Source organism: Agaricus bisporus (genome assembly GCF_000300575.1).
Source record: "Agaricus bisporus var. bisporus H97 unplaced genomic scaffold AGABI2scaffold_5, whole genome shotgun sequence".
Taxonomy (NCBI): Eukaryota; Fungi; Basidiomycota; class Agaricomycetes; order Agaricales; family Agaricaceae; genus Agaricus; species Agaricus bisporus.
This window is the reverse complement of record NW_006267368.1, coordinates 321,152-336,969: the sequence shown is the minus strand read 5'-3', so window position 1 is coordinate 336,969 and position 15,818 is coordinate 321,152. Positions and strand designations below refer to the sequence as shown.

At 46.9% G+C, this 15,818-nt stretch overlaps 7 protein-coding genes across 7 annotated transcripts; 4 read left to right on the top strand and 3 right to left on the bottom strand.

Annotated features, from left to right (window-relative positions):
* Positions 1-59: 59 nt before the first annotated feature.
* AGABI2DRAFT_192360 (hypothetical protein) lies at positions 60-2,397 on the bottom strand. Its single transcript, XM_006460698.1, has 9 exons — positions 1,877-2,397; positions 1,615-1,806; positions 1,476-1,546; positions 1,207-1,401; positions 1,040-1,154; positions 799-981; positions 623-750; positions 471-566; positions 60-413 (listed from the first exon to the last, which is right to left on the bottom strand). Exons 1-9 carry the CDS (start codon positions 1,995-1,997, stop codon positions 279-281), a joined length of 1,236 nt encoding a protein of 411 aa, XP_006460761.1. The 5' UTR covers positions 1,998-2,397; the 3' UTR covers positions 60-278.
* Positions 2,398-2,941: 544 nt separating this feature from the next.
* Positions 2,942-3,729, top strand: AGABI2DRAFT_117687 (hypothetical protein; the record flags this gene model as incomplete). The annotated part of the gene is made up of 2 exons (XM_006460697.1): positions 2,942-3,233; positions 3,287-3,729. The coding sequence occupies 2 exons, from the start codon at positions 2,942-2,944 to the stop codon at positions 3,727-3,729; spliced, it is 735 nt and encodes a 244-aa protein (XP_006460760.1).
* A 913-nt stretch (positions 3,730-4,642) lies between these two features.
* Positions 4,643-6,725, bottom strand: AGABI2DRAFT_69121 (hypothetical protein; the record flags this gene model as incomplete). Its single annotated transcript, XM_006460696.1, has 13 exons — positions 4,643-4,719; positions 4,782-4,921; positions 4,976-5,127; positions 5,183-5,317; positions 5,508-5,625; positions 5,682-5,829; positions 5,881-5,979; positions 6,004-6,055; positions 6,129-6,200; positions 6,253-6,281; positions 6,348-6,435; positions 6,495-6,564; positions 6,628-6,725. The coding sequence occupies 13 exons, from the start codon at positions 6,723-6,725 to the stop codon at positions 4,643-4,645; spliced, it is 1,278 nt and encodes a 425-aa protein (XP_006460759.1).
* Positions 6,726-6,905: 180 nt separating this feature from the next.
* AGABI2DRAFT_203944 (hypothetical protein) lies at positions 6,906-9,151 on the bottom strand. The gene is made up of 2 exons (XM_006460695.1): positions 9,042-9,151; positions 6,906-8,985 (listed from the first exon to the last, which is right to left on the bottom strand). The coding sequence occupies exon 2, from the start codon at positions 8,982-8,984 to the stop codon at positions 7,053-7,055; it is 1,932 nt and encodes a 643-aa protein (XP_006460758.1). The 5' UTR covers position 8,985; positions 9,042-9,151; the 3' UTR covers positions 6,906-7,052.
* Positions 9,152-9,641: 490 nt separating this feature from the next.
* On the top strand, positions 9,642-11,085 carry AGABI2DRAFT_69268 (hypothetical protein; the record flags this gene model as incomplete). The annotated part of the gene is made up of 5 exons (XM_006460694.1): positions 9,642-10,222; positions 10,273-10,480; positions 10,535-10,623; positions 10,677-10,889; positions 10,947-11,085. 5 exons carry the CDS (start codon positions 9,642-9,644, stop codon positions 11,083-11,085), a joined length of 1,230 nt encoding a protein of 409 aa, XP_006460757.1.
* A 390-nt stretch (positions 11,086-11,475) lies between these two features.
* AGABI2DRAFT_203941 (gamma glutamylcysteine synthetase) lies at positions 11,476-14,343 on the top strand (the record flags this gene model as incomplete). Its single annotated transcript, XM_006460693.1, has 14 exons — positions 11,476-11,625; positions 11,673-11,797; positions 11,847-11,966; positions 12,017-12,193; positions 12,253-12,392; positions 12,449-12,603; positions 12,652-12,768; positions 12,825-12,972; positions 13,023-13,135; positions 13,184-13,381; positions 13,439-13,714; positions 13,770-13,890; positions 13,945-14,065; positions 14,121-14,343. 14 exons carry the CDS (start codon positions 11,476-11,478, stop codon positions 14,203-14,205), a joined length of 2,046 nt encoding a protein of 681 aa, XP_006460756.1. The 3' UTR covers positions 14,206-14,343.
* Positions 14,344-14,822: 479 nt separating this feature from the next.
* ATP16 (ATP16 delta subunit of the central stalk of mitochondrial F1F0 ATP synthase) lies at positions 14,823-15,760 on the top strand. The gene is made up of 4 exons (XM_006460692.1): positions 14,823-15,102; positions 15,156-15,306; positions 15,357-15,445; positions 15,506-15,760. Exons 1-4 carry the CDS (start codon positions 14,980-14,982, stop codon positions 15,629-15,631), a joined length of 489 nt encoding a protein of 162 aa, XP_006460755.1. The 5' UTR covers positions 14,823-14,979; the 3' UTR covers positions 15,632-15,760.
* The last annotated feature ends 58 nt before the right edge of the window (positions 15,761-15,818 follow it).

Here is a 15,818-nt window from a genome sequence, read left to right as displayed (position 1 = left end):
TCATCAAGTCCTTCCTAACAGTCATGTTCCTGACGCATTTCGTTTGTGTTTGACATCTGCATGTGCATCATTTCTCATATCTAACCTCCCTCACCCGTAGTTGAGGACCTTGCTTCCATTCGCTCATACCGCATTTTGTCACATCGATAGACTCTTCTATTCGTTTTGTCTTTCTCGCTGCACGCACGGTGGTACATTCCAAACATATGCCAAACACCGATCCATGGACTCCATATCGATGGTTAAACATGATAGCGTTATTGAATGGGTTATTTTTGTCATTTGGCAGCACCAAAATGACTTTGGGCATTGTGCCATATCGAATTGAGTACAAATGCTTCGCTGAGAAGCAACTCTACCTCGTGATCACCCCAATCTTGTGTAGGCAAAGACTGCAGAAACATGATGATTCCCTGAATAAATCCAACTAATAAGTAAAGGAAAAATCAAACAAGAAGTGAAAAACGGACCTGGAAATCCATCTGTCGCAGCTTCTCACTCCATCGTACAAGAAATGCCGAACAGACATATAGGTGAAACTGAGAAAATGCATCGGGGCCTTCCGCCTGCAAATTAAAGATTGGTCAACGATGAAAGCGCTGGCAAACCGCAAGAACCGCACCAGATAGGTATCCCACATCCTGATCGTATTCTGCACACTAATCTCCCTCATCAACAAACAATTCATCCACCGAAATGCAAACTGCATGAATTCCACGTTTTGTGATGTTAAATGAGCATGTAAAGGAGCTGCACGGTCTGAGAACGAGACAATTATTGTAGGAGTGCTGTACTCACCATCTATGCGAGCAACTAGTTCTGCCATCCTTTTGACACTCCGTACAATTCCAGGTTGCGCAAAAATATAGTTATCCTGAATGCCGTCCAGCAGCCTTGAAAGACACCAAAACGAATCTGCCTCGATTGCATCAAGTGTATCCTTTGGTAGAACAGATGGGTCAAAATTCTCCGGATCCGAATCTAGATGGTCACTGTTAAAACTAGTGGCGAGAAGAACAAATGGCAGGATATGACACACCAATATACGCAGAGAGGAAAACTTGGAAGAACGGCGTAGCGAGGTCATTGATTCCCTGCACGTATCCACTGGCAGGATGGCGGATGGCCCACACATACAGAACCCTCTCTAAGCTCTAAGGTCCGAGTCAACAAACTGATTTTACATATTAGACACATAACACTGACCCTCTGTGTAGCCGCATGCATCCAAAGCCTTACTCCAGGTCTCGTCCTCGGGACATCAATTTCGATTTGATGCCAAATCTGCTGGTCGAGACTTTCTCGACCCGGAGCGAAAGCTAACTCGACCATCGAAAGGTACTCGCTCCTTTTCCGAGCTAGCGTCGCTGCACGTAATGAGGCTGGGAGGGGCAAGTATCCCTGAAACCTCAGTCATGAAATGTTGCAGGACAGAATGACATAGGCAAGGGAGTGTTCGAAAAGAAGAAACGCACGAGGAGCAGTTGCCATGCTAGTGGACGGAGGTCCACTGGGATGCCAGCCCATGCCAGTTTACGCAGTTCAGCTATAGACGAGTAGAGAGGAACAATATCAGCAAAATGTGTGAAAACATACGATGGTTAATGGACCCACAGATGTTGACGTCTTCACTCGTCAGACAGTCAAAGAACTTTTGACGACGGTTACTACGGATGGAACGTTCCCGCATAAGCTTCTCAGCCTTTTCGTCTCGTGAAGCATTCTGGAAAGTTTCGGAGGGTTGCCGAGACGTTATTGGCGATGGATCACGTTGTTTCGAGCGATGTTTAATGCCATACAAAGGGTCTAGGGAAAAGAAAAGCTGGTTGATGAGGGGGTATGTATACGACATGATACAGAGTAACGAGATAGCTACCATTTACAATTTCTTTTACATCGTCTCTCACCGAAGCCGCCATCTGCTTCGTTTGGGTGCTCAGATGCGGAGCTGCTCGATCATTATTCTCGAAATCGGTTTCGAATTCATCAAGAATCATGTCACCCTCAACATCGGCATCGAGAGCATGCTCCCCCTGAGACTGGCCGGGGGGAGCATTGCCTAAGCGATCATGATCACTCAGTGTGCGGACAATGGTCCAGCCATTTTGACTTTGTGATGGCGCAGCCTGCTCGATGGATTTGGGGTTTGGATACGAGCTAGAGTTTGGGGCATTGACCTGGGTGTACGAGAAGGCGAGAGTAGAAGAGGATGAAGCAGAGCTTGGTTTTGGAACCAGTTTTGGGGGAGTAGAAGAAGAACCGCTGGCTCTACGTTTGAAAGAGTTTGGTAGGCGGTCCTTACGATGATCTTCAGAGTCTGAACCACTGTCCCATGCGTCGTCCCAGTCGGTCGTGGTGGCCGAAGTAAAGTGAGAGGAGTGTACTGCGATGTGAGGTCTTGCAGGGGGGGACATCGGGTTCATCGTGGTTGGGCTGGTGCAGCTCTCGTGGGAAGAACAATCTTCGATCAATCACCCTCTCGTCCTTCAGCACTTCAGCTCAGCCATATCCTCCTTGCCCACGTCACTTGCATAAGGACGTTAATTTCTATAGACGTCATCCGTCGTATAGTCGAGAAGAGCGATCAGAGGCACAGAAACTCAGTCGATTAATGCTTGCTGTTCACGACGAGAAATTCGAGCAATGCATAATCACTTGTACTTAGTAGTTCACGTTAGTGAAAGAAGCCGCTCATATTTTGGATGTCAGGATGTAGTTCCATCTGTATCAGATTGAATATCTGGCGACGATTTGATTCCTTCATGTATGATTACACTTGGACACAACTCACACACTTCGTTTAACCACGCTCTAGAAGCGTAATCACCGACATCCATGTTATGTTTTCAGGCCAAATGCTGAATTCAATGAAAAGCACAGCATATATATTCAAACGTGAGAGCCGAATTGATTCTCCATTCTCTGTCTTATCCTCATCCTCATGTCCGACCCTGAAGACTTAGCACGTACAACATCTAAGCTCGTTGATTTCTCCACTTGCGAAATATCAGACGCCCTCATAAAACTCAAAGTCCCTCATGGTGGCTACATACCAGACATTAACATGCTCTCTCCATCCCCATCTTCCCCATCCGCTTCAAGTATTCGGCTATGCGGTCCTGCATACACAGTCCGTATGGTAATGTCGTCGGACGTTTCGGCACCCAAGTTGTCCGAGCATTTTGTGGATACAATTCCCGAAGGATCCGTAATTGTAATTAGCGCACCGCCAAGTTGAGCCATCGCCTCTGGTCACACAATAAGATTCTAATAACCAACCTATCAGAGGCCAAAAACGCTGTATGGGGCGGTCTTATGACTGCCGGCGCCAAAGCTCGTTCTGCAAAGGGTGTCGTTATATCGGGGAGGTGTCGAGACCTTTCCGAACAACGTTCCCAGAATTTCCCAGTTTTCGCCCGTGGTCATTCCACCGTTGGCCAGTCGCCATTCACCCGTCCATCGGAAATCAACGTACCCATGGTGTTGTCGCATATAAAATGGAATGCACAGTCGGACACGACTGATGAAGACACCTTTCCTGGCCTAACAGTACACCCCGGAGACTGGATAGTGGCTGATGAGGATGGCGTCGTTTGTGTTCCTCGCGTCGTGGAAGATGAAGTAATTGAATTGGCGAAAACGGGAAGACACATTGATGACCTATGCATGAAGGACATTCGAGCTGGCAAGGGGGTCAAGGCATCCTTCTATCTACATAGGGGAAAATAGGAAGATGGGTGCATGTCATATAAATGAGTATCAGATCGGCGGGCGTAGAAACAATATATCATGGGTATAAGGGCTACAGGAGGAACAATCTATGCTATTTTCGCTTCCGTTTCTTCGGCCGTGAAGGGGTATCTTTTGGTGTCATTAGGAAACTCCAACCCCTGGTCATCGGTGTAGACGAACTCGTGCTATTTTCGGCTGCGCCAGCCCCTCCACTGGTATTACTGGCTTCCCGTACGGCACTCCGACTAAGGCATAAGTCGATATGAGTATTGAGATCTCGATTGTCCACCTTCAAGATTTGACCGCAGATTGGACAAACTTGAGCCTCACGATCAGAAGATCGGGACAGGCTAGGTCGTTGTCCGACGTCACTCTGGCTCCTTTCTCGCCCCAGCGGCCTTTTCTTGGGTAGAAGGCTGCTCTGAGGAACATCTTTCAAAGTTACAGGCGAAGATAATGACCGAGAGGGCGCCGAAACGGGTGGCCGTGGCTTGCTTTTTACTTTGTCCTGGACTAACTCAAGGGCACCGACTTCGTCATCATTACCAATGTCCTCAACCTCTATGTCATGCATAGTCTCCTCGTGTTCGTAAAATCCAGGCATGGCATCTATATGCAGATCCTCTGGATTATCATAATCGTGCCTTGCCTTATGGATGTCTTCGGGATCGATCTTTCGTCGCGTATGAGCTGAGGAAGTCGTGGCTTCGAAGAACTAATGGGAGGTGAACTATGGTAGAGAGAAAAAGAAGACGGCGATGCTTACCTTCTCAATACCGACAGCAGACGGAGCACGTAAATCTTTCAACTTAGTCACCCTTAAACCTATTAGTCGCAACTTCAGATGTCCTTCGGCGAGGAATAGTTTTCTCCCTATCTGAAGTCAAGTTACTCGAAAGAGCATTTCATCTTAGAGATGCCCTCTTACCGAGAAAAGGTCCTCCTTGGAGGAAACATAACGATCCAATGATTTGGCACGGGTGAATACTGAAACGAGATGACATAAAATGAGGTAGAACCGAGTCGCCAAGTAACAGAAAGAATCTCACCCTGATATGTATCCAATTTGTATTTCAGTGTTATAGTCTTTCCCGCCCAACCATTTCTAGCCATATCAGTTTCTAGCTCTGAGGCAATGTGTTCAAGCTTCTGGAGAAGTACTTCGCCATCATCTAGAGGAGAGAACGTTCTGGACCTAATCAGGACTACAGAAGTGTGAATGCCAGATGGTATCTTTACACACCTCTCCGATCCAATGCTTTTGCGCTCTTCCCTTTGAGGCGGGCGTACTTCATTTGAGGAGATCCCGAGGTATGTTTTCAAGAGGTAATGAAGTCCAAATTGTTTGTCCATCAATGCAATCGTAGCCCGGTGAGTGAAAATATCACCGCACGTCTGCAATGAGGTGAGTACTCTGATAGCGGAAGCATGAGATCAAGAACGCCTCTACCTTGATGCCTATTGACTCTAAGAGCCTCTCATTGACACGCCCAATGCCGAATACTTTGCGGACCGAAAGCTCGCGCATGAAAGCTAATATGGTCTTACGATCTGGAATTAATTGAAATTGACCATTGGGCTTATTCTGCAAAGGTAGTCTCGTGAGATGCGTGTACAGGCAGTGAGATAGACAGCACAGACTCTATCTGAACAGATCTGCAGTGAAACCAACTTCAACAGTGGATTTTGGAAAAGACTTGACGATATGAAATACCTTTGCAAGCATCTAGTAAAAGCATGAAATGTATTCATTATGTTCCGAGAGAGAAACAAACCTTATTTGGGGCGATACCAGCACTGACGGTTAGCTTGGTCTCTTCAAAAACGATCCGCCGCATTTCTTGCACGCAGTCCGCCGCGGAAACTGAATGCTCTTCACAATGTAACGTGATACTGGATAATGTATGGTGGTCCTGTTCCAAATTTCCGCTTCGAGAGAAAAAACTTACTTGAGATATCCTTCATCACATCCAGCAATCAGCATATTTGGATCGTAACGTTTGAATATACTCATAACTTGGTCCGACGTTTCCATATACGTGGTGAAATGTTCAGGTATTAGAATCAGGTCTGGGCAAAGCTTCTTTGCAACGAAACCTGCACGAATCTTTCAATTAAAGTTTCAGAGATTCGTTTAACTGTATATACCCGCCATGCCGGAACGAACCCCGTACTTTCTTGCTTCGTATGACGCGGTTGAAAGGACTCCACGGCCAACCTGTTCGACAGACCAAACGCTAAGCCGGACTCATATGTAACGATTGAGATTACTTGCCCCGAATGGTTTGCCCTTCAGCTCCGGATTATTCAACAACTCAACACTCTGCGTCGCTTACCGTTAGGACGTGTGGTGCTCATTTTAGGACGAAAAAAATGGATAACGCAACCCAACTCACAGCATAGAATGCATCCATATCCACGTGCACAATTATCTGGGTTAAGTCGCGTTGGGATTCAAATTCTGCAAGCTATTTCCAGTCTCGTAGGGAGTATGACGAAGAGAAAAAGCTTGTATCTCACCAGACGATCCACATTTGCTTCTATCTTGCCTGAAATTGAATTTACAGCAGTCAATTTGTGCTTCTCATGACTCGTCATACTTAAAAAACACCAACTGATGTCGACCCCTTTCACAACTTCATCACGAATGTTGAGTATTTTATTTATTCGTTCCGTTAACTCCTTATCTCTTCTCTTCTCATTCTATTGTGACAAGTAAAATGAGTAGCAAGAACGTAGTGTCGAGAGTCTCGATAGCATACTTCGTAAAACTTTGAACCTTTTGAAACCTCTGCAATAATCCGATTGATCTCAGATTGATCGTTAGCAAGCCTAGGAAGTAAGGTGCGACGTGTTATAGTTTGGTCTTCGCGGTGCGAGTCCTATTCCACAAACCCTGCTTTCCCTGATGATGGTCCAGCCAAGCGTCGGACGAGGCTTTCCGTTTCTTGCGATTGGACTGGTTCTTGCAGTCGAATAGAGTCTGCTTGCATTTGAAATGTTCGGTGCTCAGATTGATGTTAAGGCGTTCCAAAGACACAGAATACTGGACATCAAGCGTGTTGTAGGTGGCAGTTCCAAAATAAGAGCTACTTCTCTGGATGACAAGTCACTCGTCATCACAATGATCACATGTACAGACGCGATCTGTCACGTGTATCAGCCAGAACTGAGAACCGGGGAACTACTCGGTATTACGACGCAGGAGATAGAGTTGCCTAAGCGTATGCCAGCTAATAAGTACGTACACATATGTTGATAAATAGAGTGTAACAAACATACTCGGTCAAAAAAGAAGATCGAGCATAGTCAATCCAACACTACCTACTTTGTCTTAAGAATACGACAGAAGCGAGGGAAGTATCCCAAGCTCTTTCACCATTCTCAGTATCGAGGGAAGGCGCTTGAGCACTTTCAATGTCCACAGGGTTGGTCCAAGCAAGTGAAGGACCCTGTTCAATCATAGCCATCGCTATGGGCGTTGGAGACAGGAACAATTTGAGAAATCCGGAGTCAAAGCGTTCACGATCAGAGAGAGTGAAAGAAAGAGCCTCTGATCCCGGCTTTCCTGATCCTATCTCAAGGTGACCACATTCCGGTAAGGGAGGGGTGGAAGCCATAGGATCGGGCTGGTAGAGGATAGTTATGCCATAGCAGTTGGGATCCATGTAGACAAGATAAGGCCAAATTCCTACGTTGGATTTATTATATAGAGACACACTAAAGATAGCACCTGGTTCGTAGGGAATAATTGCTTTCCCGTTATGGAGTAAATTGCCGCCCATCGTGGTCCAATTCTCCGGGTGAAGGCGGTAGAGTTCCATAGAAACGAGGTTTCGGAGCGGAGCTTCGAGATTGTTACGGTGGAGATGAAGATGGAAGCGAGCTGCATCGGTTAGAACCTCCTCTCCCCTTCGCTTCTCTAACCTGACTAGGCGACGATGATTGGTAGCAATGATTTCGTCGTGCCTTTCCACCGTAACAGCATTACGACCAAGACATAGGGAAACATCAGCTTGTCCTGCCCTTCTCACTCGCATGATGTTTAGTCCTGATCTCGCTGCTGGCGCGCTTTCAGCATTGAAAGTTCGCTTAAATTTCCGCATTCGTAGGAAAGATGTCAACGTAGTTTGGAGGTTGACGCGAAAAGGGCCCCTGTTATTCCATCGAGTAACTTTAGCCCAAGACGTCCGCGGGAGGGATACTTTGGTATCCAAAGACCTCGCGAGACACCAAGAAGGATGCAACACTTCCACGATGACGGTGGACAAAATTGGATTTTTAGAGCAGCGGTGGTTGTGCAGATGTAGCGAAAGTTCACTTCCTTTTACCAGTCCATGTATTAGCCCTGCACCAATTTTGATGCGGTCGTGTTCGTCGCAAAGAGTGGCATGGAGAAACTGAGTGTCAATACCGAAGGGAATGGAATTGAACAGGATGCGATCCTTGTAGAAACCATAACAGATGGGCTGTTGAGCCTGTGGCATCCGCTGTTGAAGGCGGTCAAGAAGCTCCACGTAAGTGACGCGGTGAAGGGAAAGTTCAGATCTCAAGGAAAGTAATTCGTGGGTCAGTTTGCCTCCGGCCTTCCCCTCAACGGCTTGGCTACCATTACCGCACGCCGCAAGGCAGACATGGCTTTTCTGTGGTGTCAAAAACCCATAAGGGACTTCATACGGCTGACCTCGAGCGCCGTACCACAGGCAGCGATAGAGATCCTCCGGAGCCGCCCTTGTGGTAGGCGTCCAGCGCGTTTGACCTCTACCTTCATCGACCTCGCCCGGGGCGAAACATGTGTCGAGGATGAGTGTGATGTTATCACCCTTGAATTGCGACAATTCAAAGAGCATGGCACGCATGGATCGGTCCGAAATGCCTGCATTTCGACCACAGGTCGCTTTCGTGTCGTAGTCATACGTGCAAAGGACCTCGACGACATCCTTACCGCGGGACTGGAACCAGCCCTCGGGTGCGGGTATGACACTACCGTGGCCAGCAAAATAGATGAGAATAGCATCGCCCTTCTCCATCGAGCGATTGTTGGTCAGGTGCGACATGAAACGCTCCTCAATGGTGTGTTTGGTTGCTCGACTATTCAGTAGCATACAAATTTGGTCTTCGGGGACGTTTAGGTCGTCCACCAACCAAGAATGGATGCGTCGGGCATCATCCACACAAGAATGGAGGTTCCAGATATGACCTGATTTGTAGTTGTCGATGCCAACAATGAAAGCAAAAACTCGAGTTGACATCCTAGAGACACGGCAAATGGTGAACATATGAAGAGTAGATGTAAAAGAAGAAAATACCTAGAAGAGCGATGTGATGAAGCTTTGGTTACGGGACGGGTTATGAGGAAGCCTCGAGGGCGTTCACGCCATGCGTTCCAGGTGAAATCATTAGCCACGCAGCGGCCTCGGTAATGAGGTTGGGTAGTAGCAGTCTAAGCATGTTGATGATTTTTTCTCCGTAGTCATTATGCGTAGTCAGCCCTTAGACCTATTTCGCCAGGCCGCGGTAGTCGAACGGCAGGCAAGAACCTGTGAACGAGATGAAAGGTGGGAAGGGAACGAGGTGATACAAATGAGGCAATCATAAATTAATCAGACTTGTCACGTACCATCATCATCTTTCGGAATGAGCTTCGGTTTGGTCTGCCAGCAATGTAAAGAGCCTCTGCAGGTATTTTTCTGTTCGACACCTAGTACCTCTTCTCATTTCCGGTGCAGCTAGATGCTTCACTTATAGACCTCGCACCGTCTGCCTATGATACAATTGCAGCATCTTTGCCCTCCGCTCCGACTCAGAATGCTCGCCATCTGACCGACGAACAGAAATTAGACCAGGTTCCAGGGCCACCCCAGGTGAAGGCAGCATGGGAGCGATCCATGAGCGCCGCTACGCCTGGAATGAACAGGTCTTCTCAAAACGTCTTTCCTCGTGCACAGCGCAATAGCAGTATACCATCCAACGAATCATTCGTACTCCTGCAGGATAGCATCATACGCAACATACCCTCAAACCCTGCTCCGTCTGTTTATTCAAGGAAAGCCACGGGGGCGTCGCATAATACAACCAATACTCCGATAGCTCCTGCACATTTCGAACCTGATTATAGCTCTCCTTCACCCCTGTCTCATCATCTGCGCTCAGCAGCACGACTATTCAATCTTCTATCGACAAGGTCCGAGATCGACCATCCACTTTGTGCCGAGTGTACACAAATATTACTTAAAACACTCAATCGCCAATTGGAAGAAACGAAAAAAGAACGGGATGGATATATTGCTTTCGAAAAGGAGATCAGGAAAGAGAAGGAGGCACAGGGGCTTACAAAGGAGGAAGCAGACAGAAGGATAGACAGGTTAAAAAACGACGAGAAGCTTGCCATTGATCAACTCAAGGAGGCAGAACGCGAACGCGAGGAATTAGATGAGGAGCTACGCTTGTTGGAGTTGGATGAGAAAGCCCTGGAGGCCGAGGAAGACGAGTTAGACTCTTTATATTACTTAAAAACCTCCTTTACTGACGCTTGTTCAGGTTTTGGAGACATCACAATGAACAATTACTTGTGGCAGAACAACAGGCGGCACAATTGGCGTCTCTTCGTGCTGCCTATGCGGCAGATGTTGTGACCCTGGAGAAACTTGAACGAACAAATGTATACAATGATGCTTTCTGCATTGGTCATGATGGGGTTTTCGGAACAATCAACGGATTGCGCCTCGGTCGTGTTCCAGGAGTGCCCGTAAGTTGCCGTCAATATCTATTGAACATATAATATACCCATCCAACCCGCTAGGTGGAGTGGGCAGAAATCAATGCTGCTTGGGGACAAGCTCTGCTATTACTGTACACTGTTGCCCGGAAACTGGATTACACATTCATCAAGTATGACTCTTAGACTTATATGCCGCATGAACATACTAACTACTAAAGTGTAGTTATCGTCTTGTCCCAATGGGCTCTTTCTCCCGGATAGAAAAGACAACAGGGGACAAGGCGACATATGAACTCTATGGTTCAGGAGACTTACACCTCGGACGCTTGCTACACAATCGGCGATTTGACTTTGCCATGGTGTCCTTCCTTGACTGTCTCAAGCACCTCGTCGACCATATTAAACTGCAAGACCCAACAGCCGAGTTTCCTCATCAGTGAGTGTCGCATTCGACTTCACCGGGTATGCTGATTCCATTAATTACCATGTTCAGGATTGTGAAAGACAAGATTGGTGACGTCTCTGTGAAACTCCAATTCAACCAAGAAGAAGCTTGGACTCGAGCGCTCCGCCACGTTCTTCTTGCGCTCAAAATCTGTCTCAAGTGGGCTACCAATGGAGTGAATGGCTGAGTTTGGTATAAGTATACAAGGTTCAAATAAGTTAACATATATTTGATGAGATGATATTTATAATGATGCTTGCAAACACTGATCAGAGCTGAGTGAGGCTATGACGTGATTTGTAGCCTGGATGGCACAAGCCCGCAAGGCGTTGTTCTAGGCGAAGTCGAAGCCTTGAGAACTTGGGGCAGAACTGTTCGATTGCTGACTCACTCGCAACAGTCTTCTTATTGGGCCGGACCGAAACTCCACGTGAATAACAACATAGGGGAGCACGAACATTACAAAGCCGTAGTGAGTGCATTATATAACTTACGTCGCGATATCTTTCCTGGCCACGACTCTATCTCCCGATCTCCTCTCTGCACCGGTCCCGGATCAAAGACCAGCACTTTACCTATGGGTCTGCTCTACCTTGGAACATCTCTTACATGGGCCGAGGCCAAAAAATATGCCGCCCATGTACGTCATCATGGCATTACCCAGTTTTTGCACATCTGGGATCGCCTCAAAGATAGGACTGGGGACGAGCTCCTGTGGGGTGATGAAGTGCGTATCTAGGCCAGACGGTGGTTGACGCGAGCTGATAGCCCAAGGTCGAATATTTAGTTATATCCCTGGATGATAAGGAGAAGAATGCCAAACTCTCCCTACGTCAAACGGAGATCTTGGCCAAGCTAAACGCTATCGTCGATGACATTTGCGCCGATTGCCCCGAGAAGTGAGTTTGAAATGCTTCCCACTCATTCACACCATTCCAATCGCTTTAGTGTATCGGTTCCAAAATTTCATCCGGAGTATGGTCGTTACATGCTAGAATCGACCCCAGGCTCCCCATACACAGGCTCTATTAGCGATCTGTTGTCAGTCGAAGGCAACATGCGCTACCGGTTGGTTATTCAATCCGGAATGAAAAGGAACCATTTGAACTCTCATTCAGGCGAACTCTTGCTCGCAAGCATCTTAAAGCAAACGAGATCCCCTTAACGTTCACCTCCTTTCCTCGTCTCGGCGCTCCCGGTCAGTTTACAGAACCCGGTTTCGATCCAAACCATGCCACTTCAAGCCATAGTCTCTTTTTGCCCGAAGAGATTACTAATCCTCATGCGCGCTTCCCGTACGCCAAGTCATTGATATGCGTCGCTCTAAGTATGACCGAATTAATCTCCATGATAGAACTTTGACTGCGAACATCCGAACACGCCGTGGCTCCAAAGTTGCTATCAATCTACCAATTTTTTTCGACGAGAAAACACCTCGTCCATTCATAGACCCTACAATCCCCTGGGATCGTGATATCTATCCCGAAGACTCTGGTGCGTTTAGTGTGTGATATTCGGTTATGATCCTCAGCTTGACTCGAATCCTGCAGAGGCCAAGAGTGGTGCGGCCCTTCCAGATCATGTATATATGGATGCGATGGGTTTTGGAATGGGCTGTTGCTGTCTTCAACTAACTTTCCAAGCATGCAATGTGGCCGATGCTCGTCGGTTGTATGATGGATTAATTCCTATCGGCCCTATTCTTGTACGTCGCACCAGAATTTCCCTAAGTCCCACTTTAAGCGTGGTACAGCTAGCTTTGACTGCTGCAAGCCCTGCATGGAGAGGTTATCTTGCGGATGTTGATTGCCGCTGGAACGTAGTTGCTGGAAGCGTTGATGATCGCACAGATGAAGAACGAGGGCTCAAGGTTAGTTTCTCGCGTAGCCATTTCTACTCCTATGCTCAAAATTTTTGGTTTCCCAGGAGTTGAAGAATGACCGGTTCAGGATACCCAAATCACGTTACGACAGTGTCGATTTATATCTTTCGACGGAGTGGACTAATCGGCCTGAGTATAATGATACCGACGTTCCTTACGACCCGGAAATTTATGAGCGGTTGCGCAAGCATGGTATGACGTTTTAATCTCTGCATCTCATTTATCTTATAAACTGGGACAAGGTCTGGATGCCCTGTTATCAAAACATATGGCTCATCTCTTTATTCGTGACCCGCTGGTTATATTTTCTGAAACGATTGATCAGGATGATGCTACCAGCAGTGATCATTTCGAGGTAAAAAGTCACCATGCTTTCTCTGTGTTTATGTTGACTCTTGTCTAGAACCTTCAATCAACAAACTGGCAAACACTGCGATTCAAACCACCCCCACCGAATTCATCAATTGGTTGGCGAGTCGAATTTCGGAGCATGGAGGTCCAGATAACGGATTTCGAAAACGCAGCTTTTGCTGTTTTCGTCGTCTTGCTCTCCCGTGCTATCCTTTACTTCAATCTGAACTTTTATATACCTATCTCAAAGGTATGGTATCTCTCCCTTGCTTTGGAACATCCTTATTCATATCGCAAAACTCCACAGGTTGACCAGAATATGCAAACGGCTCAGAAGAGAGATGCCGCTCGTTCGGAGAAATTTTATTTCCGTAAGGATGTTTATCCTCATGATGGTAGTCCAGGCAGTAGTGCTGCCTCCATCTCTTCTGGTCAGTTTTCCCCGCCCAAGAACTCTGGACACAAACAAAAAAAGTTGGGTAACTGTTTCACACCCCCGGGACCCCCTGTCAATGGAGAGCTCCAAATACCGGTAGAGGATGAATATGAATTAATGACTATGGATGGAATTATTAACGGCAAAGTATGTCCAAACGGTGGTAGTCCCACATCTCGATTTGATCGGCTTTGTTCAACAGGGAGATAGCTTCCCGGGTCTCCTTCGCCTGATTTCGGCATACCTCGATACCCTAGATATGGATGCCGAAGCTGCGGCTAGAATTGAGCTATATCTGGACCTCATTAGAAGTCGAGCCAATGGTATAGATTCTCGTTGTACATTTCCTCGCCTTCGCCCTCATTCATAGTAATTAGGTTCTCTGGACACTACCGCTACATGGATTCGTAACTTTATACGCTCGCATCCTGCGTATAAATTTGATTCAGTGATTTCACAAGAAATCAATTATGATCTGCTTTTGGCGGTGGACGAGATGTGGGTGATTCCTTGTTTCAATCTAAATATCATCAATCTGACAGGTTACATACAGCGAACGTGGGGTGCGACAAGAGAAGAGCCTTATCCCGGAACATTACACCGGGGGAATCAAGGACGGGGGCTCTATCGGCCTCTGATAGCTTTTTTTGCTCAGTAATCATATCCTTGTCTGCCAGTATATTATTAGTAGTTTTTCGAATCGCCTGTAATAGAGGTGCGGTTCCCTAGTCCCCCATATACCACCTATGCGCTCAGTCTCAAATCGACATCAAATTCCACCTTACCACTTCGATCCTCGTGGGCAAGGGTAGTTCTCAACGCCGAATTGCAGCTAGTGTCAATGTTAAGATTCTTCCCCTAGACCGATACCCCCGTAAGGCCTTTAATGCTGACTGTTCTGTCTATGATGCCATCGGCAAAAAAAAAATATCACCTTGCACTTAAATGACCTTGGAGTTGGGCAAATTATCGGGCGACCGTGCATTGAAAAGCTCCAGCTTGCCCATGATGTAGATATTCACATGTCGAAGTTACTTGTGACTAACTTGCTCGGCTTCTCTTGCACCTTTTTCCACACAAGCTTTTTCTTTCTTTCCCAATACTCGCTATGTACATTAAGGATGGTGGCAAATAGTGTGCTTTCCCATTAGTTACGCGCTGTGTCAGCAACTCTTTAACGGGAGTCATTGGTTGCAGAAATTCTTGAACTCTGAGCTCCTCTACTCTACTCAAAAGACCCAGTCGCAGCCAAAACGAGGATCCGTCAGATGATTCCAGTGGTACAATATTAATTTACAAATTCAGCAATAAGTGTAATTTACATAGGGTGTCCTGCAAGCCGTGGGAAGATTCCGCTAAACACCGCAAACGCGACTCCGTAAACACACGCGTTGCGACCCAAATCCTTCAAAATGTCTTCTTTGCGTCTACTCGCCTCTGCTGCACGCCGAGCAACAACCCATGTTGCGTATACAAGGCGTGGCTACGCGGAGATAAGTGACAAACTCAAGTTGTCATTGGCACTTCCCCACAAGGTTCGAATCGACTCGTTATTCGTGTCAAACATGGGATTATTGACGTTGTATAGGCCATCTTTAGCTCTCAAGATGTTGTCCAGGTGAACATTCCTGCAGAGTCCGGTGATATGGGTATCTTGTCGAGTCACGTTCCTTCAATCGAGCCTTTGCGTCCGGGAGTCGTGGAGGTTGTTGAGGATTCAGGTAGTCAGAAGTGGTTCGGTGCGTCTAATATTGTCATACCACAGTGTCATGCTAATCCGGTTGTCTAGTTTCCGGTGGATTTGCCACTGTACATCCCAACAACAGGCTTACTATCAACGTAGTTGAGGCTGCTCCTCTGGAGGACTTTTCCATCGAGGTGGGCTGGCGGAGGACACTTCTACTCAAAAACATGCGCTGATAATTTGTCTCCTTGCAGGCTATCCGTGCAAACCTTCAGGAAGCCAACAAGGTGGCTGCTGGCAGTGGATCGGAAGCAGACAAGATGGAGGCACAGATAGAAGCCGAGGTGTATGAGGCATTGCAACATGCTCTTGCAAAATAATCATTACCATTTCTTATTAGAGTGTCCTGGAGGTTTTGCAGTTCTGCCACACATGCATATTACACCGTCATAACAACCAATTTCCGAGGAGTGGAGCTTGGAATGGAAATGTGTACACTGAGAAGATATAAGACCGATCAAACCAACCTTTAAGGTTTATGGTGCCGCTTTCTGCTCAACATGGCCT